Source organism: Panthera tigris, chromosome A2 (assembly GCF_018350195.1).
Source record: "Panthera tigris isolate Pti1 chromosome A2, P.tigris_Pti1_mat1.1, whole genome shotgun sequence".
In the NCBI taxonomy this organism is placed as follows: Eukaryota; Metazoa; Chordata; class Mammalia; order Carnivora; family Felidae; genus Panthera; species Panthera tigris.
Genome location: NC_056661.1, coordinates 53,897,735 through 53,919,841, shown reverse-complemented (window position 1 = coordinate 53,919,841; position 22,107 = coordinate 53,897,735). Strand labels below are relative to the sequence as shown.

The 22,107-nt window shown below is 51.4% G+C and overlaps 1 protein-coding gene across 5 annotated transcripts in view; it reads right to left on the bottom strand.

Moving 5' to 3' along the window:
* Positions 1-6,098: 6,098 nt before the first annotated feature.
* IFT122 (intraflagellar transport 122) overlaps positions 6,099-22,107 on the bottom strand; it is a 72,321-nt gene continuing 56,312 nt past the window's right edge. For all 5 annotated transcript variants that reach the window (XM_042979542.1, XM_042979544.1, XM_042979541.1 and 2 more), the window contains 11 exons: positions 21,867-22,038; positions 19,745-19,847; positions 17,702-17,842; positions 16,463-16,557; positions 13,152-13,252; positions 10,947-11,112; positions 9,851-9,962; positions 9,071-9,196; positions 7,315-7,394; positions 6,815-6,979; positions 6,099-6,416 (listed from right to left, as the gene is read on the bottom strand). In XM_042979542.1, coding sequence (XP_042835476.1) covers positions 6,327-6,416; positions 6,815-6,979; positions 7,315-7,394; positions 9,071-9,196; positions 9,851-9,962; positions 10,947-11,112; positions 13,152-13,252; positions 16,463-16,557; positions 17,702-17,842; positions 19,745-19,847; positions 21,867-22,038 — 1,351 coding nt within the window. In that variant the 3' untranslated portion in view covers positions 6,099-6,326. The remainder of the gene's footprint in view (positions 6,417-6,814; positions 6,980-7,314; positions 7,395-9,070; positions 9,197-9,850; positions 9,963-10,946; positions 11,113-13,151; positions 13,253-16,462; positions 16,558-17,701; positions 17,843-19,744; positions 19,848-21,866; positions 22,039-22,107) is intronic.

Genomic DNA, 22,107 nt, shown 5'->3' with positions numbered 1-22,107 from the left:
GAGGGGAGTATTTTGTTAGGTTGCCAAGCAGGGAAGACAGGGGAGACTAAAGACAAGGGCTGACAGAGGCCTGAGGCCTGTCAGGGGTGAGGCCGCACATGGGCTATGAAGCCAGCTCTGGTGGGTCTTAATACCAAACTGAGAAACCTGGTTTTATCCAAATAGCATTGGGCAGTGGCTTGGGCAGATCATAAGGGGCAGAAATGTGGCTCAAATGCCCCCAAGATGTATTGGAGGGAGTGAGGATAGAGGAGGGGACCAGGCAGGGGGTGACTGGAGCAGAAAGGGGACAGAGGCTCTAAGGCTCCTGAAGCAAGGCCTTGCATCCAGGAGGCAGCTGTGTGCCAGGTGACATGCTAGGCACCAGATCACTGCCGTGAGCAAGGCAGGCTTGGGTCCAGTGTGAAGGTGAGGCTGAGCCTAGAAAAAGAACTGGTTGGACACTGCAACACACAGGGCACATCTGGGGACGTCTGTGTCAGCTGGGCTGGGACAGTGGGCCTTGGAAGCTGTGTGGCAGGTCACTCCACAAAATCAGGTTCTGGGGGCGAATGGCTCTGCACTGACAGGCTCCCCCCATCAGTGAAAGGGGCACAGTGATGCCCCCCGAGAAATGAAGTGGGGCACATGGCAGTGCCCAGCACACCGGTGCTTGATGACCAGCCTCCAACCACAAACATGTATGGAGCACCTACTGTGCTCCACACACAGTGCTCAGTTCTGATGAACATGGTAGAGAAGGACGATGCCCACAGGAAGTACCATTCTGTGGGGCTGGCAGGGCTCACAAATAAGTACTGAAACAAATGAAATAGGACAAGTTCAGATCGTGACCCGCTCCCAACACACTGTCGTTCGGAGCAGTCCAGAAAGGTGAAGTCTGAACCACGAATTTAGTGATCGATGGAAGGAGTCGGCCAGGGAAGTGTCCCCATCTCTGAGACTTCCAGCCCTTATACTCTCTTCAGTGCAGTCTCTTCCCCCCTGACACCCCCAGACCTGTTTCCTCAGAAAAGCCCTCCCCCTCCCTTCAGCCCGCCTGAGAGTCCAGATCCCTGCCTGTTGCGGGCGGTCAGGGCTTGCACATGGAGGGCTGCAGAAGTGTGTACTGGTGGAATGAGCTCAAGGGAAGGCGTGGCAGGGCTGCTGGGATGTGACCTTTCGCAGTTTAAGGTGCTTGGTTCAGTGATTAGGCCCAATGTTAATGAGGTCAAGGTGGAGGGTTTGATTCTGACGTGGCCCTGGTAGCCAGACGGAGGGAGGCGCACCAGACTCCCTGGGTCAAGACTGACCCCCACACAGCCCAGAGCTGGCTGGGGTGAGCCCTCAACCATAGACCTCAGCACCTTGCCTTCACCTCCTCCTAATGCTGTGACAGCTTGGAAGATTTTAATTTATGCTCTGTTCACATGTTTTTTGTCCAACTCACAGGCTGTCATGTGAGCAGGCAGGGGTGGGGGGTGGGGGTGTGTGGTCTGCCCAGCTCTCAGCAGGGTTCCCAGAGCTGAGCATGGTTCTCAGGACGTTGCAAAATGTAAATCACTTCCCATACACTGGAAGGAGCTGGGATTTCTGTCTGTTTTGTTCACTGATGTATCCTCAGGGCCTGGCACATAGTAGGTGCTCAGCATTTGCGGATCGAGTGGATAGATAGATCTAGGTTATTTCAATTAGTGCTTCCCTCTCTAAGTCTCAGAGTTTAATGACCCTTGTCACAGGGCTATGGCCAGGGAGGAATTAAAGGCATCACCACTGTAACATTGCATTGTATTCTGTGAGGCATGACAAAGAATCCTTTTCTTAAACAACAACAAAAAAACGCTCTTTGTTCAGAGCAACAGGCTCATAGTGAGCAAAAAGTTCAACAGAAGTCACCGACCCTCCCTGCTACATTTCACAGGTGGGGAGACTGAGGTCCAGGGTGGTCAGTGAGTCAGTGGCCCAGATCACATAACAAACTTTGGCTATCACCTGCCTGGCCATGCCTCCATCCCTACACGAAAGATAGCTCTCAGGAAAGTTCTGCTAGCTGTTTACATCATGGTATAAATGACCAAAAAAAAAAAAAAAGAAAAAAGAAAAAAAGAGGTTGTGCTGGGCTGGTGGGAAAGCCACAAGACTGAGTCACACAGGCCTGGGGCAGCAGTGATGGTTCTGAAGGCAGGGGGTGGCACTGGACTCTCGCCTGGGACCCTGAGTCACCCTGAGAAGTCCCACTTCCCCTCTCCAGCCTCAGTTTGCTGAAGCTAGGAAACCTTGGGGGATCCACACCCATCTGCAGGTTTGATGTGACCTGCTTTCCCACCAGGGTCCAGTCACAGATCTTCACACCTTATCATTTAGGAGCCATGGTATCCCTTAGCTGGGTACAGCCCCTTTACACCTACCCTTACATCTGGTCTGAGGCTCTAAGGCCATGCCGCCTGGGCACAGCCCCGCCCCCTCCCTTCCCTGTGCCTCAGTTTCCTACTCTGTTGCCTGTAAGTGATCAATGACTGTTGCTGACAGTATTAGCCTCTTAGAGTCTCATTCAGGTCTCAGCTTACAAAGCACTCCTTGGAGAGGCCCCTGACTCTACACACCAGGCCTCCCCCTCTGCCTCCCACATCACATTCGTTTCTACTCGGTACCTATCACTGTCAGCAGTGGTCTTACTTGTCTCCTTACTGATTCATTGCCCATCTCTCTCCAGAGTACAGGGCTGGGCTGGCCTGGACTTTGCTGAATCTGAGCTGGCAGCTTGGAGCAAGGACTCAATAAATATTTGTCGAGTGGATGAACAACTCCTGGCCCCCCATGAGGAGGTCTCACTCCCTAACCTTTGACCACTGAGGAAATGGGCTCAGAGGGTTAGTATTCCTCAGCAGAGCCGGAGGTGAACTGGCTGTCTAACTCCCCAGTCTGAGCTTTCTTCTATGCCAGCTGGTCCAGAAGGGGCCTAGGAGCATGCCAAGGGACAAGCCCCGGTGTGGGTGGCTTTCTGAGCCACTGGCCCCTCAGTCAGGCTTAGGGACGAGCTATGGGGGTGGAGGGCTGGGGTTAGTTGTCTCTGAAGATGGTAGCACCTATCTCCAAGCTTCCCTGAGCCTGGCCCCCTGGGAGCCCAGGTGCAGGGCTCTGACTTGGCCGTGGAGGATTAGGGGCTTAGTAGGTAGCACACAAATAGCCCTTAAGCCTCTGCATGGAGGTGCTGCTGGTTCAGCAGCTTCCTCTTCCCTTTTCCTTCTCTTTCTCCTCCTCCTCTCTCTCTGCCTCCTCTCCCTGGCTTAGCCCCACCTAGCTGCATCACCATGGCTGAGCGAGGCCTTAGACTGAGCTGAGAATCTCAAAAGGAAGAAAGGAAGGAGATGGACCCACTCTCCCCCCCCTTCCTTCCTCTTCTCCTCCAGTCCCACTTCCTCCCTCCTCCCTCCCCCCACTTCCCTCCTACCCCAACATTAGTCAAACACTTTCTAGGTGCCACGCTCAGGGCTGGGTGCTAGGGACACTGAGATGTATCATATATAGCCCCTGCCCTCAAGGAGGTCCCAGGCTTAGGGGCCAGCTGACAAAGGAAAAACAAATAACCATGGGATGTAGGGCTCTGTTCCCAGCCCCAGTGCTGTGAGATCCCAGAGGAGCAAGGTATAGACCAGGAGGGAGGGAGGAGGGAGGCTCCCTAGCCTAGAATGGGGGACAACTGAACCAAGGCACAGCAAGAAAAGGGCCAGCTGGTATGGAGGCCCTGGGGCCTGGGGTGGATGGCCGTCCAGGGGAGGGCAGGCCTAGGAATCCGGGTGCTGGCTGGCTAGCAATGGGGAGGGTTATAAGCAGGGGAGAAGCATGATTAGGTTCTCATTCTAGGAAGATGTTCTGGAGTCTGGGTGGAGTATTGGGATAAGTGCTGGACCCAGGGAGAGAGCCGTGCCCAGTGCAGGCCTCTTTGCTAAGGTTCCCACCTACCCTGAGGGTGGGGCTAGCACAAATGGAAGGTCACTTGGTGTCTGCCATAGGCATCAACCTTGGAGACAGGACATCTGCCTACCTGTGCAAGAGCCACGAGGGGCTCCTGGTTTCAGCAGCCTCACTGGGATGGATGGGGACACCTAGCTGGTTGAGGCCAGACTAAAGCCAGGCCCACCTAAGGCCTGGTCCAGGGCTCTTTCTGGGCTGTGCAAACCGCCCCCCCCCCCTTTTCCTTACTTCTTCCTTCTAGGAACATGGGTAGCACTGGGGACTTGGAAGATCAAGTCACAGCCTGAACCACTTCCAAGCTGTGCAGCCTCCAGCAGCTGTGCCTCTGTCCGGGCCTCAGTGGCCTTTTAGTGAAATGGGCATCTCAACATCCCTACAGTGCCTTCCTTGTTGTAGCATGTGAAGGGTCATCAGCCTCATCAGATGGAGACTTGAGGCTCAGCCTCAAAGTCAGAGCTGGAGGAGGCCCTTCTGTATACATGGGGAAACTGAGTCTTGGAGAAAGAATGGGCCTGGTCAAGACCTTGTCTAGGCTGAGACAGGAGAGATGCAGAACATAATGCTTAGGTGCAAAGGCTGTGCCTGAGTGTGAATTGCATCTTGGCTCAGTAAGTATTTGTTGAATAAAGGAGAGAATGTTGCTGAGCCTCAGTTTCATCATCTGCATTAATGGGCATTCTTGGAGGCTGTTGAGGATTGAGGAAGACGACGCATGGAGAGTGCTTAGCAATGTGTCTGGTACCCAGTAAGCATTTGATTTAAAGGAAGCTACTGTCTCAGACCTCCACAGCTTCCTTGTGCTTCCCCGCGGCAGCAGAACCTGGCACGGCACACCCTGGTTTTTGTGTTATTCGGCTGAGAAGATGCATGCTGGAGTCTCAGGGTGGGCCCCCCACCCCCTGCCTCTAGCCACCGACCATCTGATCTGTCACTGTGATTGACGCCTGTTGGGTGGCTAGGGCTGTTTTCTCTCTCTCCTCTCTTTTTCCCAGCCATATGCAAATGATTTTAGTTCAAATAATGCGCTAATGGAAATCCTAACACATTAATAAATGTTTAGCAAGAGAGAGAGCATGCATGATGGTAAGTAATTAGACACTCAACGGAGGAGTTCTGTTGGCACAACTGTCTGGCTCCCTTTCTTTATTTTCCTCCATCATCTCCAAAGAGAGACACAGAGGGAGGCAGGAGAGGAAGGGGGAGGGCAGGGGGCCAGCTTCAGCACTCACCACTGGGTGGTCTCTGCAGCCACTCCTGTCTCCAGGCCTCAGTCTTCATCCCTCCAATGGGGACATTTGTCCGGCTCTGCCCACTTCACAGAAGAGCTGTAAAGTATCAATATCCAATCACAGGGGTGGTTTTCTTATCTGACAGCCCAGTTCTCCTTCCCCTGCTGTCAGGACTTTGCATAAAGCACTGGATCACTGCCACCTCCGGGACAGGTAGTGTGGAAAGCAAAGGGAACAGGGCACTCAGGGAAGGGCAGATCAGGGGCTTTCACCGAGGGCTGGATGAGCCCTTGGGCTCCAGCACCTCCACCGACTCTCATGGCTACAGAAAGGAAATCATAACGATTCCATCACAAGGCTGGTGTGAGAACTGAGACAACATATGAAACTCGGCTGGCATAGAGAAGGTCCCCAATAAACGTCAGTTCTCCCTCCTCAGCTTCCAAAGTGCTACCCACCCATGCTCTCAAGCTGCCAAATCAGACACTGTTGATGCTCAGGGGCAGCAACCTTAGCAGAACCTCAAACAGACCCACTTGCTTCAGGAGCTGGAAGGAAGGGGAAAGCCTCAGTGGGGTAGAGGCCTCTGTGGGGCTGGATGAATGGAGTAAAGGGGGGCTTGGCCATAGGTAGGAAGCAGAGGGTGGGTTCCAGAACCTCTGCGGAGAGGCCCTCTTTGCCATCGTCTTTGTGGAGCCAGGAACCTTATTTTCTGGTCAAGACAGAGCCCCGCTAAACCAAAATAAATAAACACTCGTTCCCCTACCTATTCCCATATTGCCATTTCGATTAGATTAAATTTTAAGAGCAGGCAAATGTAATGTTCCTCTCAGATCAAATTAGAAACAGGTGCACTTTTGCATAAGGAAATTAAGTTGCAGACAATATGAAGATTTGCTAAAATGCAGACACTGATGAAAATAAGTAGCCCTTTTATTTGTAATTATTGAGGCAATCTGTTCACAAAGTGTACATGTTAATGGTCTGACAGATCTGTGGACTCCAGCAGGCTGCCACCAACTCAGAGCCTTTCTGAAAGTAACAGTTTTTTGTTTTTTTTTTTCTGACAGTTTAACTCTTCCTGTGACAGCCCATCCAAGCGCAAGGTGGCCCTGGTAGGAGTGGTGATCCTGAGGGGGCCAGTCACGGGCCGGGGTCATCGATGCGTCTCCGACAGTAGGGGCAGCAGGTGTGTTGAAGCACCAGCAGCTCGTAGTCCTCCGAATGGAACATCTGAGAAGAAACGGTCATGACCCAGTGCCAACCCCTGAGCCTGGCAGGGACTGTCGCCCTTCCAAGGGGGAGGAGGTCTGGCAGTGAGTCAGGGCTAGAAACACAGGATCCAGAACACCTTTGTCTGAGGACTAGAACAAAGGGGGGAAGGGTCTGGGGTCTGAGGCCCCTTTTCTCTCTTTTTTAAAATTTATTTATTTTTGAGAGAGACACAGACAGTGTAAGCAGAGAAGGGGCAGAGAGAAAGGGAGACAGAGAATCCCAAGCGGGGATCAACACCAGGCTTGAACTCACAAACCAACTGAGCCACCCAGGACTTCCCCAAGGGGACACTTGTGAAATGGAAAAGCAGTGTAAAGAAGAACCTGGTAAGCACATATGAGTTGTAGGCATAGTACCTGGAAGCAAGAGGGGCACATGGTGATGGAGGCATCAGGCAGGAGCGAGCGGAAGTACTGCCACTGCAGGGGTGGAGGCCAGCGCTTGATGAGGACATCCCGACGACTCATGGAGCGGAGCACTGACCGGCTTACCACCACGGGCACAAACTCTGAGCCACCTTGCTGCAGGGTGGGCAGGTGGGAAGCAGGGGGCACAGGTGCTCTCACTCAGCCAGGGTGACATGTTTATATGGGTCATGATCCCAGAATTTTGGGGGCAACCAGGGAGGACCCCAGAAACTTCCCCTGCTAGGTACCTTGACAGAACGCTGGCAGGTCAAGTAGCTCCTGCTAGCCATCTCTAGTGAGGGGGAACCCATCACCTCAATTCCCCCAGTGGCCTTAACAGGGAACAAGTCTGCTTCATGCCAAGCAATGTGTACAGAAGGGATCTGAGTCACCCCTCCCAACAAGTCTCAGGTGTCTCCACAGCCCATCACTCAGAGAGGTGCCCTCACCTCAAAGCTCAGCTTTGCTGTGAACGGGTCATCATCTCTCATGGAGTCCGTGGTCTCATCCAGCCTCAGAGTCTGGGAATCTGGAGGGGTCTGGTCAAGGATGCAACCTGAGGCTGAGTGGGAAACAGGTCCTGCCCTCCACCCAACGCAAGATTCATGGGAACTCTATGTGGGCCTGGAGTGTTTCCTATGACTCGTCTGTGGAATAGGTTTCTAGATAGAGAAATGGAAGGAACATAGGCCAGGGAGGAGACAGCCCCTGTCACACAGAGGCTGGGCCCAGTGCACATGCAGGAAAGGGGCTCTGATGGGCTCTTTGCTGCCCCATACAGACCGTGCCATGGCCCACATAGGCCTGCTGACCAGAAGTACCTAGTAAGTGGAGGCTGCAGGCCTACCGCGGGTGGGAGGAAAATAATGGGCCTACCTGGAAACCATGGCCAGAAAACCTGGCAATTCCTAGAGAAACACTTAGCAATCACCATGTAGTCTGTAGGCACTTGAGAAGGCCTTACAGGTCCTATTTCATGTAGAAGGGGGTGAGAACTCCAAGTCCTAAGGCTAGCCAGACCAGGCTGAAGGTGCCTAGGGAGCTGCCCCCTTTTGCCAGGCTGATGTGAGGCCAGGGTGAGTGGGGTTCCCACAGGAAGGCCCCAGGGGAATGGAGGCTGCTGGTGCCAAGTTAGGTATGACATGTGGCCCCCCGGCAGTAACAAGTTAGCCAAACCATCTGACTTGGGTGTGCAGAAAGCTGGCATGCAGACATGATTTCTGTCCCCCTTTTTCAGCAAACAACTCCTTGGTTTTTCCTTTCTGCTCTGCTTCTCAAAAGGTGGCCCACAGACCAGTGGCACTGGCATCACCTGGAAGCTTATAGAAACTCAGGCTCTCAGTCCGCTCAGACCTGCTGAACCAACTGCTGTGTGCTACCAAGGTCCACAGGTGATGAATGTGCACAGTCACATGTAGAAGCCCTCCGCCTGTGTCTAGCTGGGACAATGAACATGGTCCTAGCTAGAGGGATAAGCTGAGGTGTGGCCTTTGGCCTAAGGTGTCCTAGCGAGGATGTGCCCTGGGGTTTTTGCTGTCATGCTGGGAGGACCGTCAGCCCTTTCCCAGGATTGTAAGACTGATGGGATTCAGGGTTGGTATTGCTGGTGGGACAGGGTGGGTGCTATCAAAGAATGAAGTCACTCAGAGGACAACAGAGCCAAGAAGACAGCAGACAGCCTCCCGCTGGTGCCGAATGAGCACCTGGATCCAGTTGAGTGTCTATCTAAGACTAGGCTTCTTTACACCCTTTTGTTTGCTCAGCCTGACTTGTGGCATCTGTCTCTTGTACATAAAAGTAACCTGACTACAAAAGTTGATAGACATCATATGTTGTGTTGGTTGCTCATCAGCTCTGCATGGCCAGAAGCATAGACAGTATGCTTTTAGGAGCTAGGGTAGGCGGGAGGCCCTCCCAGGAACGAGGCATAGGTGAAGACCAAGGTACCATCTCCCCTTCCATGCCTCTTCTGGGTCTGTAGGCATGCACTGTCCCCTCCTGTACCTCTGCACCCTGGCCAGCTCTCTGCCCATTCCCAGCCTGTCCCTGCCACCATCTGGGCCTCTCCAATCACTCAGCAGTAGTCTGCCATGCCCTTGCCCCCACTGGCCCAGCCATCCCCCAAGGCCCTCCTGCCTCCTGCCTTGCACCCAGGCCTTGTGTTCGGCTGGCACACACAGAGGTCCAGCCCAGCACCCAGGATACTGCTGCTTGTGATCTCTTGCCATTTGTTCTCGTGCTTGTGTCTTGGTGCCTCCAGGTCAATGAGGGAGACAGCTTCTTCATCAGTGATCCCCTCTTCCAGGTAGAATTCAACCAGGTGCAGCACCTCTAGAGGGCACAGGGCACAGGGAAGGGCTGTGGGAAGGCCGGCTCAGGAGGAGCTAGGGGCTGGGATGCTCTCACCAGGCAGCATGAGGGGAGGTGGGAGGATCAAAGTTCCTTCCCCACCTGGCAGCAGGGTTCTCTGTAAGCAAGGAGACACAGCAGGGCCGCGTCTTTTGAACACTGCATGTCTGGAGGAAGCAGGCACGTATGCATGTGTGTGCACATGTGGCGTGTATGTGCATGGGTGAGAAGCAGTGGTCTTTAGCCCTTCCTTCTTCCCCCTAATAGCTGGATGGGCTCCTCTCCAAGGGAGGAAGAACGGCCTCTGCCCAGCTACTTGGAAGGGGCTTCTGATCCTTCATCAACATAGAAGGAACTGGGACTTAAGAGCCCATCTTAGACTCCCAGACCCAATGCCCGACCAGTGGCACCTGGGCATTTATATTATGCAAAACCCCACACCAGGTTCTGAGGGGTGGGTGCTTCAAGTCTGGGCAGCAGGGGGGTCCTATTTCTGGGAACCCTTAGTGACTGTGCATCTGGTGGGGTGGGTTGTCACACTGTCCCCAATTTACAAATGAGGACACATGTGGCCAGTAAGCAGTGGAGAGGGCTCAGCCATCCACTGGCTGCTCCATCTGCACATGCCAGACTTACCATAGGAAGAGGCGGAGAAGACGAAGGGCTGGCGGCAATTGATGCAAACATTGCCCAGGTTGTTCAGCAATGGGTTGTTGGTGGAGCAGCGGTAGCACAAGGGCACCAGCTCCTACAAAAGCACAAGAACCACAACTGCCCAAGGACCAACCGGGAGGGAAGAAATGCTCCCCACTCTGATTTCAGCCCCCTGGGGCCTGGCTGCCAAGAAGAAAGGCCATCTGTGTGGGCAGGGAGGGGGCACTGGCTCAGGGCTCTGTGCTGTGGTGACTCAGGATAAGGGCCTACAGAGGCATCTGAGGCCCCATCACTTGGGCCCCACTGCTCTGGACACTCCTTCACAGGCAGGGCTCAGCAGCACATTTCTCCAGCAGGAATGACAACACCACAGCTGTCATTTACTGGCCACTTACCATGCATCAGGTACCGTGCTAAGCACATTATCTGGGCAGGCTCATCTGTCCTGTGGGAAAGCTATTATGTATGTCCCCATTTGATAGAGGGGGAAACCAAGGTTCAGAGAAATACAGACATAGCTAGGAAATGGTGGAGTTGGGATCTGAACCAAGGTCTGTCTGATGCCAAGTCTCTGAGTTTGAAGGAGGAGATTGTGAAAGAGACAATAGGTTGTCAGGTTGGAAGAAGAGGGCTGGAGCACAGCTGCGCCGCAGATACATGGGACAGTGATAACCTGGTTCCAGAAGGAAGGTGGACTAGGGCAGGGGATCCTAGGATGAGGCGAAGGCAGAGCCACTTGGGCACAGAGGAGCAGAAGGAGGTTAAAGGCAGAGCAGTGTGGGCTGGGCTGCAGCCAACTCAGAGCCTCAGAGGAGAGCTGGGCGGCAAGGGAGGGTAGGACTATGGGGCCCACACCAGGGTCTGTGGCTGGAGCACAGGAGGCTGAGTAGAGGACAGAGGAGGCAGAGAGGGAAAAGCAAGAGTTAGCAAACCAAGGCTTAGGAAGGGGAGGAGGCTCACAGAGCCCTGAGAGCATGGTAGCCATCTTTCAAACAGAACCCAGGCCAGGAAAGAAGGCATCAGGAGATGTTCAAGAAGAGGAGGAGAAGCCTCCTGCTTGAGGGAGCTGTGCCCTCACCTCACTGTCATGGAAGGGCTTGGAGCGGATGGTCAGGCTGCCCAGCTCGATGGATTTCTGGAACCTGGCAGGAATATGCAGGCCTTGCAGCTTGTCATAGGCATGTCGGGCCAGCTTGTAGGCACCCAGGGCCTTGCTTTGCTTAGCCAGAGTGAAGAGTGTTTTTCTGTCAATGACAGGGTTAAGGACAGCAGAGGCCACACTGGGCCTGAGAGCTGGCACCGCCTACCCTCAAAGTGAGCCCCGTGCTGGAACACAGCTTGTGCTAGTGCCAGGACGGCATGGGCAGGAGCCTGAGAAGTGCTTTTCTCATTTGTGGGATGTAAGTGTACTTCTCGGATATCAAAGCACAGGGATTTTTCCAGAGATAAAGACAGTGCAGTTTCCATTAATATTTTAACCTTGCTTAGGTTCTCTGGGCCTGCTGATGGCTCATCTTGTACCCTGACTAGGCCAAAATGTCTCTCCCCACCTCGCCCAGCCTGCCAGCCAGGTCCTACAATGCCCAGCACCAAGTGCCATCCTGCTCCAGCCTCGCCAGGAGGAGACAGGTCCCAGACTGCCTGGGGAGCTCACTTAGATCCAGCTCACAGAGGTCACTGGGTGCACAGTACTTCTCTCTGCCTGCACTTCCACCAGGAGCCACGGCGATTTCTGAGGGACAGCCTCCCCGGCTCTCTGAGGCTCTCCTCTGGGCTCCTCAATCTGAGGCTGACAGGCCTTTACGCTTGATCCCAGGTCACCTTAAATGCTAAATGTGCCCAGGCCAGGCCTGCCCTTCCTCCCCTGCCCCACTGGTGAACCCCCTTCCCCACTTCTCCCTGGCAAGCCTCAAGTACCATGCCTCCTTGGCACTCTTCTTCCCCCTGATGCTCCTGCTTCCCCACACCCCCAGTGTGGCACCTTCTACCCTAGCAGTTACATGGTGGTAAGTTTCCTTGTCTGTGTCTCCACTGTCACCCCTCCCAGTCAGGGACCATGTCAGGAGCCATTTCTAGGTCCCCAGTGGACAGTATAGGGTGAAGCTTAGGGCAGAGGTTCAATCAAACTCTGCTGACTTATATAGAACTTGTTGGAAAGGTTGGACACATGTGCTGAGGCTCTGGCAGGTGTGGCCCTGACCACTCCTCTGCAAAGGTCTCAGTCAATGAAGGCACAGCTTGATTTGGGGGAGTTTCCCCTGAAATGTAAATGATGGGCCTGGAACCCTTTAGAGAAGCTAGTTCTAACCGATTAATACCTCTGAGCTCTCTTCTGGGAAGGCCTTTTCCTCACAGAAAGGCGGCAAGGTTGGGGCTGGAAAGGGACTGAGAGAATATAAGCTTTAGAAGAGGACAAGGAGAATGTCCTTTTGTGACTTTTATGACTATAAGGACTTTAAGGATTTTGGTTGTATCCTGGTCGTTTCTGGCAGCATGCATCCTCAATCCTCTTTTCTGCTTACAGCCTCTCAATGGCCCTCACAGGTTTTCGGAAGGTGAGGCCAACTCACAGGGAGGCCCTCAGGCCACTGCATCCCCAGCTTGGCTCCCACTCCCCTCTTCAGCTGCTCCCATACACCATGCTCACTTCACCTCTGTGCCTTTCCATGTGCTGGGTACTCTCCTGGAACATCTACTCTACCGTCTTCCCTGGTAGCTTATGGGATGGATGTCAGCAACTCCAGACAGCCTTGCCTGACCATGACCCGAGCTTTAGCTGCATTCCACCCTTGGGCACAGCACACATCCCACTGAACTAAGCCCAGTTCACTTGTTACTTCCTCTACTAGATGGCAACTTCGTCACCTATTGCCTGGCCCAGTGTCTGGGGCACAGCAGGTGCTCCATCTACTGGGCTGAACAAACACCCATCACCCTTCTACCCGGGGAAATGCCCAAGAGTCCAAGTGTTTCCTATATTTCAGTTACTCCCTCATTTATGGGTTCTGGGAGGGCTTGGGTAGTGTATTGGTTAGAGACCCACTGCTGGGCCAAGCCCAGAGAGCCCTGAAAAACAAATCTTCTCTTGGCACTGGCCCCTTGGCCTCCCTTGGCTGAGATGCTTCTACAGCAAAACAGCAGCAGCAGGACAAACTCTCTCTCTCTTCCCTGAGGGCTACAGGAGAAAGGGAAGGATCTGCCAGTAAAGTGCTCTGGAAAGAACTTTGCAGGGGCCATTAGACAAGAGGGGTGGGACTGAGGGTGGGGGTGAGAGAAAGGATACACCTTAGAGATACCCAAGGGGGGGTCTTTGGTCAGACTGTGCAGTAGGAATCTGGAGATGTTGAAGAGGGTTTCAGGAAGATGGGAACTGAAAGGCTCCTCCTGCAGAGAGAAAAGAAAATAGGGATTGAATTCCTAAGGCAGACACCAATGATTCTGAGTTACTTCAGTAGAAGAGCAATCTCCCTTAATGAGCATCTACTGTGTGCTTTCCAGCCGCCGTCTCATGTGGTCTTCAACATAATCCTGTGAGGATACACTGTCATTGCCACTGTATTGATGAAAACACTGAGGCCCAGAGAGACGACTTGCCCGAGTTATCCAGCTAGAAAAGACTGGAAAAGAGCAGAGCTGGGATTCAAACCCAGGTCTGATTCCAAAGCCCAAGAATGCCTCTCTTCCAAGCTGCACTGCCCCTGGTGTTGATAATAATTCCACTTCCTCGAGCTCAAGTTGTCTCCAATTAGCTCGAGAAAGAAGACCTTTCTTTTATGCAATTTAGGACATGACCCGACATAAGCATGTCTTTAAGTGGACGCAGTTAACTCTTTAGAGCATGAAATCACATGCCTCTTCTCCAGAAGCAGCCTAGCCGCCTGATGCCCACCAAACATGTACATGTAGTGGAGCTCCTCAAGGGCTCAGCCCCGTGCCCCCAGCACCTGGCACAGGCCCTAAGAGACCAGGCACTAACACACATGAATAGGTCTTCTGTACCTAGAGGCTGCCAGAAGCTCAGCATGGTAGAGCACAGGGAATTTTCTATCAGGGAGGGGTCCATAAAAGGTTAAGAATACCATTTTGAAGGAATCTGGCACATTGTGTGCAAACTGAGACTACTGAAGATGACAAGATGAAAGCAGGCCAGCTCCCCCTCAAGCACTTCAATGGTAATAAACTGACATTTCCTGAAGGGTCTTGCTAGGCTGTACTCATCAGGGAGCCAGGAGGACTTAGACCCTAATTGGTCTACATTTGTGAGGACTTGCTTTATACTACTTCTTGGGTTTGGAGCCCAACATTCTCTTGTTAGCTCTCATTTAAATTTCTACAGCCTCTGTTAGTTCCAAGAACCCAAGAAAACCTGAGACTGCATCCTTTTCTGGGTAAGAGCCAGGGAGAAGCCTGCCTCTGGTTACATCGCACTAGGTGTGGAAGCTAAGAAATGTCCCAGAAAGAACAGAATGGGGGGAGGGTCCTCAAGATTAACACTTCTCCTCTGGGAAAGAAGCCATCATATCAGGATAGGTCTGATGCTCCCCTTTCCAGTCTGCTCTGACTCAGAGCTGCTCTGCTGGGCTTTGATGCCAGACCCTAAAATACCACCCACCTCCAGGCCTTTGCACATGCTGTGACCTCCGCCAGGAATGCCATTTCTTCCCCTCCTCTTCCCTTGCCCCATTCTTACTAATCTCCCTCCTCTTTGCTTAGGATCATTTCCTCCAGGAAGTCCTCCTGGTCTTCTAAGCTTTTCTCTTGAAGGAACTGGACTACAACTGCTTGTTCACAGACTGTGAGTTCCTCATGGGCAGGGATGTCTTGTTCACCACTGTGTCCCAAGGCCTCAGCACAGGGCCTGTCACACAGGAGGGATTTGTTGAATAAAGAAATGGCCCAATGAAGAAGCCTCAGCTAGGATGAAAAGCCCCAGCTGGTGTGAAGATGCCACAAGCTCACAGCTGCATGTAGGTCCTGGAGAAGAGCTCAGTTATTACAGAAGGGAGATAAAGAGCTGAGCTCCAGAGTGGCTCAGGCAAACCAACACTGAGCTGGGGTCCTGACTTTCAAGCTGAGTTGAGTTTAGGATCTGTTTTAGGGTGGCTTCTTTCCACATGAGCACCTAATAGAAATGAGGGGCCTTGAAAAGACTGTAAGGGAAGATGAGGTACCTTGAAACCACTGACCTTGGTGTGAGGAAGAGATGAGATGAAGGACTGACAGCTGTCTCTGCCTAATAGAGGAGTCTCTCTTGCCAGACTTTCCTCAGAGACAAAGAACGTGCTGAGTGCCCAGCACAAATGTGGGGTAAAGACCCGGTGTAAAAGGTAGGGCCTTTGAAGATGGGCAAAGAACTGTGAAATGCTTAGCCTGCAGGGGAGAAGGCCCACGGAAAACTGGCTGGAAGCCTCCGCACAGGGCAGGAGGAATAGCTGACACTCATCTAGGGTCACTCTGTGCCAGGCTCTCTTCCAAGTGCTTTTCCAATATTAACTCATTTAATCCTCACAAGACCATCAAGTAGGTACTATTATCATCTCCATTTTACAGAGAAGGAAGCTGAAGCACAGAGGAAAGTAAACAACCTGCCCAAGGTCACACAATGGAGCTGGGGTGTGAGGCTGGTCGTTGGCCTTCTCCACGTTAGAGGGGGTGGAGGAGCAGAAGCTAAGAGCACAGGCTCCGGAGCCAGCCCTTCTGGGCTTGCATCCTGGCTCTCACGTACTAACTGTGGGATCTCTGTGTTCAGCATCTCAGTCTCCTCATCTGTAAAATGGGGATGACAATACTTACTTATCTCACAGCATGATTGAAAGGATTAAATACATCGATACAATAAAGTCTTTGGCACATTGCTTGCTAAGTAGTAAGTATTCAATAAAGGTGGGTTATTGGAATTATCCTCTTAGTTTATTAGCACAGGATAAGCTCACATTGTAGGAGCTTAATCAACATTTGCTGAGAGATTGAGGATACACAAAATGAGGGAACTGATAACAACCTATCACCTGTTCCCCATTGTCAGGAGACAGATTTAAAATGCTTAATCAAAAGAATCAGGGAGTGACTAAAAAGAACCATTTGGGTCTCTGGAGATCAAGCCAGCCCTCGTTTTATAGAGAAGGAAACTGAGAGCCAGAGAGAGAAAACAAATTGCTCAAGGTCAAATTGTTCAAGGTCACATAGCAATTGAGTGGCAGGGCCTAGGAGAGACCTTGGGGCCTTTGGTTAGAGCTGGGCCTTCACCCATCTAGAGTAGAACATCCACCCCTGATCATTTTAGAGATAGCCCTTTGTCTGGCTAACCCAGAGTCTGCCTGAGTTTTACAAACCTAAAGCTGGCAACTAGCAAGGCCCATGCTAGCCCTGGCTTATTAATTCAGAAGCCCACAGCTTGCTACAGGTCAAAAAGTGGCTAACTGAGGAAAATTAAAGTCCCAAACTCTGTCTCCCAGAAGATCAGAATTTCTCAGCAGGACATCCTGCCCAGTCGGTTTACTTTCCATCCAGAGGTCTGCTGCTCTGTAAGCCATGCCTGGGTCCCTAGCTTAGTAGGCAGCACCCTCACCAGACCCCATCTCCTAGCCACCTTACCGTATACTGATGAATGGCATGGTAGCCGTGGTACAGCTCGGCCAAATGCTGGAAGTGGTGGAACTTGTCGAGCATCACATCCTTCTGGGCAGGGTCTGAGGTGTGGAGCAGGAGGGGGTAGGGCAAGAGGGGAAAATGTGTCAAGCCGTGTCTACAAGGCGAGGCAGTGGCAGCATTGCTAGTGTCAGCTCTCCCCCGACATCAGGCTTGTGCCAGGGAGAGTGACATGGAAGTGCAGTGATGGGAAAGGTGCTGCTTAGGAGCTGGGACCATCTCAAGACAGGAAAAGTCTCAGCTGGGCAGAGTATGTAGCCAGGAAAAGTCTGAGGACATTTTTCGAAAGTCCTCCTGGATCCCACACTGCAGCCTACTGGGTCCTTCCACCGGGGAAGTGCCAGCTGCAGCAAGAAGCAGGTGATTACTGGCACCGGACACACCAGAGGAGTCTGGCATGGAGGGTGGGCAGACGTCGGCTTTACTCATCTCACCTCAAGCCTCTTCCCTCTGTGCCATGCCTCATCCAAGGCACAGACCACTGGCCGGACAGAAACATGCCACCTTACACCTGGGCCTGACAGTTTCCAAACTAGAACCACAACTTCGGTAGGCTCACAGCAGCCTTACGAAGGCAGCAGGATAGGATTATCCCCACACCACAGATGGGGATATAGAGCTTAGGAAGAATTTGTGACTTGTTAAAAGTCACCTAACTGCCTCAATTCCAGTGTTTTTCCCATTCCAGCATGCTGGCCTTAGTCCAGTGAAAAACATCTCCCAGTCCCCTCTGCTTCCAGAACTCCCTCGGTGCATCATGGGAAATCTCAAGAAAGCAACACTGAAACTATTTTTCTGCCTGGGCTGAGTGAGAATCTGGAGTGTATTACTGTAAAGTGATCTCTTCTTCATCTTTCTATTTAATTAAGTTTTTTTTAAACCAGTGCTCACCTGGGTCCAGTTATAGGCTCCCAGGTAGCAGGGGAGAGATATGTTCTGAATCAGCAACACAGGGCAGGACCTCCCAACCACAACCCCAGGATGGCCCTCATACCATCATTAAATTTATGGGCAAACTGGAAAAAGATGACACACCAGATTATGCTGCTGCAAGACAGGGTTACGGACAATACACCCAGTAAACAAGCCCAGGGCTTTAATTAAAACGTCCCAGCTCTTTCGATGTTTATCTTGGTGCCAGAGCAGGGCTGGGGAAAACAAGCGGCCTGGCCGATGTTTACTTACCTTGAGCTATATCAAGGCACTGCATGGACAGCATCCAGTAATAATAGGCAGCGTCATTAAATCTGTTCTCCACCACAGCATTGTGTGTGAGCTGCTCCAGCACCTTGACTGCTTCCTGCTGCCGCCCGGCCTTGTGGAATGCTAGAGGGGCAAAAAAAAACACAGTTTGAGGAGTGGGATGGAATTCTGCGGGGCTTGCAAGGGGCTGCTGTAGAAGTAGGACATTCATTGGGAGCATCTGCAGCACTTCGTTGCTGGGATGCGCCTCTCAGGCCGAAGGCTATAAATAGCCAAAGCTACATCCTGAAAAAAAGTACAGTGAGATATATTCCTTTTTGGCAGGGAAAAGGCAGCTGACTTTGGAAAGGCATGGCAGAAGAGAAAAATCCTAGGGGGCAAACTGCAGGGCAAAGTCTGAGGACAGCACTGTTGCCCATCACCAGTGAGGTTTTACCCTCAATCCATTCCAGGACAAAGTTTTGTGACATCTGGGGTGACACTCATAGCACCTGACACTTTAACAGGTTTGGTAGTTTACAGAGTGTTGCTGATTCCTTGATGGAGGATCACAACAGACCTACTAAGGTGGAGGTAAAGTGGCATACCCAAGGTCACAGAACCTAGCTCAACTCAAGTCCTCAGTCTTCAATTGTGTGCTTTTTAATGACAACCTTGAAAAATATGGCGCAGTTCTAGCAATCAAACATTTGTGAAAACATGCAAAAAAATCTCTCAATAGTTTCTATATCCATTTAACAGAAACTTCCTGAATCTTGACTATGTAGACAGACCCTCAGGATATTGGGGGCTGCCAGGGAAGCACTTGTAGCTATGACACTTGCCCACATATGGAGACTCAGATGATCCAAATCCTCTGCTTTAGAGAAGGAAAAGGTCTGGCCTTTGTTCCAGTCTCATCTATAATCTCTTGTCTGAGTACCAAGTTACTATGGCGATGGATTCTTGGAAGGGCAGACACAGACAGATGGATAGGTTGATGTGTTTTGCCCAAACATGCACATACTTCAGCAACTGGGTGCTCTGGAAATGCTAAAGCAGAAGAGAACATGCTGTCTTTCAATGGGGGCTTTTAGCTGAGGAGCTCCAACAGGGAGACATTTGTTCCGCAATGTGTCCGGAGGTGGCAACTGTTACCATATAGAAGTGTAAATGAGATGCTATGGAATATGACACACCCAGCTTCAATAAGAAGACTTCTTAAGTAGGCAGCAAGACCTAGTCACAAGAATCCGGTTCCCAGCCAGCCAGATCCTGGTCCAACCATGGCTTTCTGACTTTGCAGGGCACAGTTAGCCTTGGTGTCTCTGCAGGGCTGCTGGCAAGGTTCAGGGTTATATAGTTAAGCGCCTAACCAGTGCCTGACACAGAGAAGGAAGTCACATTTTAAAATTATTACCACCAATTAAAGCTCTGTGCTTCCTTTCACTCCTATCTCAGATACTGCCATACCTGAAGTACAGTCCACTTTACCAATGGAAATGCCAAAGAGCAGAGGTCACCCCATTTATCTGAGCCAGAAACAGAACCCAAATTCCTATTTGCGGTAGAGGAAAGTGGCAGGTGAGACCATGCCAGACACTCTGTGGGAGTCCTCACATTTTGTCCCCACACCAGCCTGGCTCAAATTCCCTCTCTGCCACTTCCTTGCTGTGGGACTTCAGGCAAATCCCTTCACCTCTTCCAACCTGTTTCTCATCTAGGAAACAGTAGCTACATTATAGGGCTGTCGTGAGGATTGAGTGGGAAGCTATATTTGAATGCACAGTGCTTTGCTCAGAGAAGAGACAGGACCTGTCTAACGTCCGGAAGCAAGTGAGTGATGGACCCAGGTGTGTCCAACTCCAAAGCCCATGTTCTTTCCACTGCTCCCCAGTCTTTCACCATGAAACATGTCATATCCCCAGGATGAAGTCATCCATCATCAAGCCCACAATGGGAGGGGCTTGGTAGCCTTCCTGAAATGTACGCCTTGGCAGTGCCATCTCCTGCCCCTTCTGCAAGGTGGCAGTCTGTGTGGCCTACCTTTCTGGGATTCCTCAAAACGATCGTTCTCTGCTAGCCACTGAGCGTAGGGCACATAGATGTCATCCTTAAACTCAGGATGCTTCTCACCCAAAGCAAAGGCCTGGAGGAAGGAGCAAATGCATTCTTAATAAAGCAGCCCCGACAGCCCCCATGAAAACATGGCACTTGGCTGAATCCATTAGGAATGTGTCATATTTTGCCAGCCTGACAACTCAGAGGGGGAGAGTGCCTCCCCCTACCACCACCCCCAGAAACGCAAAAACAAATCAGCTCTTTGAAAACAAAAGGCAATTAACAGCAATATGCAAGCGACTGGATTCAATAACAACACAGTCTGTTTCTGGACCACAGAAGCGGCACAGAATCGGAAACATTTTATTTTAAGGATTTGCGTGGGCTCCTGTAGGGCTGCAAACAGATTTCTTTTAATTGCAGGCGACACCTAAGGAAACAGAATTGACATTATCATCATCACTGCTTATTAGCTGTCAAAGATGACTGTGGACTTGGTGCTGTATAGGACCCAGTGACTGCTTTATCTAAGCCCCAGAACCACCTGTCAGGCCAGGAGAATTAGAAATGAGTCATGGGGGACAGTATGTGGCAACAAGGAGAAAGTTTGCCTGATGCACAGTTAGGACTGAGTGGTTCGTTCGTTTTCTTTCTTTCTCTTTCTTTCTTTCTTTCTTTCTTTCTTTCTTTCTTTCTTTCTTTCATGATTCTATCTATCTATCTATCTATCTATCTATCTATCTATCTATCTATCTAGGCTTCAGACCCACCGCAGAGCCCAATGCAGGGCTTGAACTCATGACCCAAAGATTAAGACCTGAGCTGAGATCAAGAGTCGGACGCTTAACCGAATGGTGCCCCTATTAATTTTTTTTCTAAGTAACCTCTGAACCCTACATGGGGCTCAAACTCACAACCCCAAGATCTGTAGTCACAAGCTCTGTGGACCAAACCAGCCCGGTGCCCCAGGACTTAATGGTTCTAAAATGCTGTAATATATGCTGCTAAAGAAATCTCCTAATAAATTTATCTTGAGAAGCCATTGTTGCCTGTCCTTGGCCCCACCTCTTCTCATCAGTAACCTTGTCACCTCAACAAATGGAGCCATTCATAAGGCAGATGAGAGTCAGATAACTTTACTCAGAAAAGGTCTTGCTATGGCTCTGTAAACTAGACCTCAGTGGGTGGGTGGGGTAGAGCGAGGACCATAGGTACAGCCTCCGATCCTCTTGGGAATGAATTTCAATCCAGGGCACAGGTAGCCAGTGAGCTACAGGGTGGGAGTCAAGCCACAGAGTGGGCAGCACATCAGCTGCTACTGCCAGCCCGGCCCTAGCTATCTTTGCTACTAGCCCGGCTAATTCTTCACACCCACCCCTCATGCCAGAGATATCCAGGTTAGGAAAGAGCGGAGGAGAAGGAGCTGCCCATGAAAAAGCTCTGGCAGCTTGCACATGGAGAGTATGGGTGGCATTTTCTGTTAAAAGGCACCCAGCAGGTTTTGAATGTTACACATGTGTCAGAGATCCATCAGTATGTGGCGTTGGTGAAAAGCAGTTCAGACCAACAGCAGACAGTGAGGGCTGTTAACTCTCATGTCCACAGTGTGTACTACAGGGCTGGCACAAAGCCAGCAATGCATAAAGATTTTCTGAATGGGGCATCTGGGTGGCTCAGTCAGTTAAGCTTCCGACTTTGGCTCAGATCATGATCTCAGGCTTCATGGGTTCAAGTTCCACATCGGGCTCTATGCCTACAGCTCAGAGCCTGGAGCCTGCTTCAGATTCTGAGTCTCCCTTTCTCTCTGCCCCTCCCTTGCTCAAGCTATCTCTCTCTCTCTCTCTCTCTCTCTCTCAAAAATAAACATTAAAAAATTAAAAAAAAAAAAGATTTTCTGAATGAATGATTGAATGAGCAAATAAATGGAAAGCTCATACTGAAAGGGCCTCTAAGACATTCTGGCTCAGAAAATTCGAGGCTTAGTCTCCTGATTGCCAGGCCAATGTTCATTCCCATGATGAGGGGCAGCTGTTCCCCATACAAACCCCAAAAAACTGACTATGGCCAGGTGGGGCCCCCTGACCCATTACGCAGGCTCTACCCTCACCTCGTCCCAGCGCTGGGTCTCCACGTGCAGCTGAACCAAGGACTTCAGGTCGCCAATCTTCAGATAGGTCTCAGCAGCATAGCCAGGGTTATCCAGCTTCTTGAAATAATGAGCGCACATCAGCAGGGGCTCCCGCTCAGCCTTGTCCAGTTTACGGGCAATGTCGATTAACCTGGAGAGATGAAAGCACAGGGAGAAGATGGACTCCTGTAAAAGGGGCCTGATCGAAGGAAGCAGCATT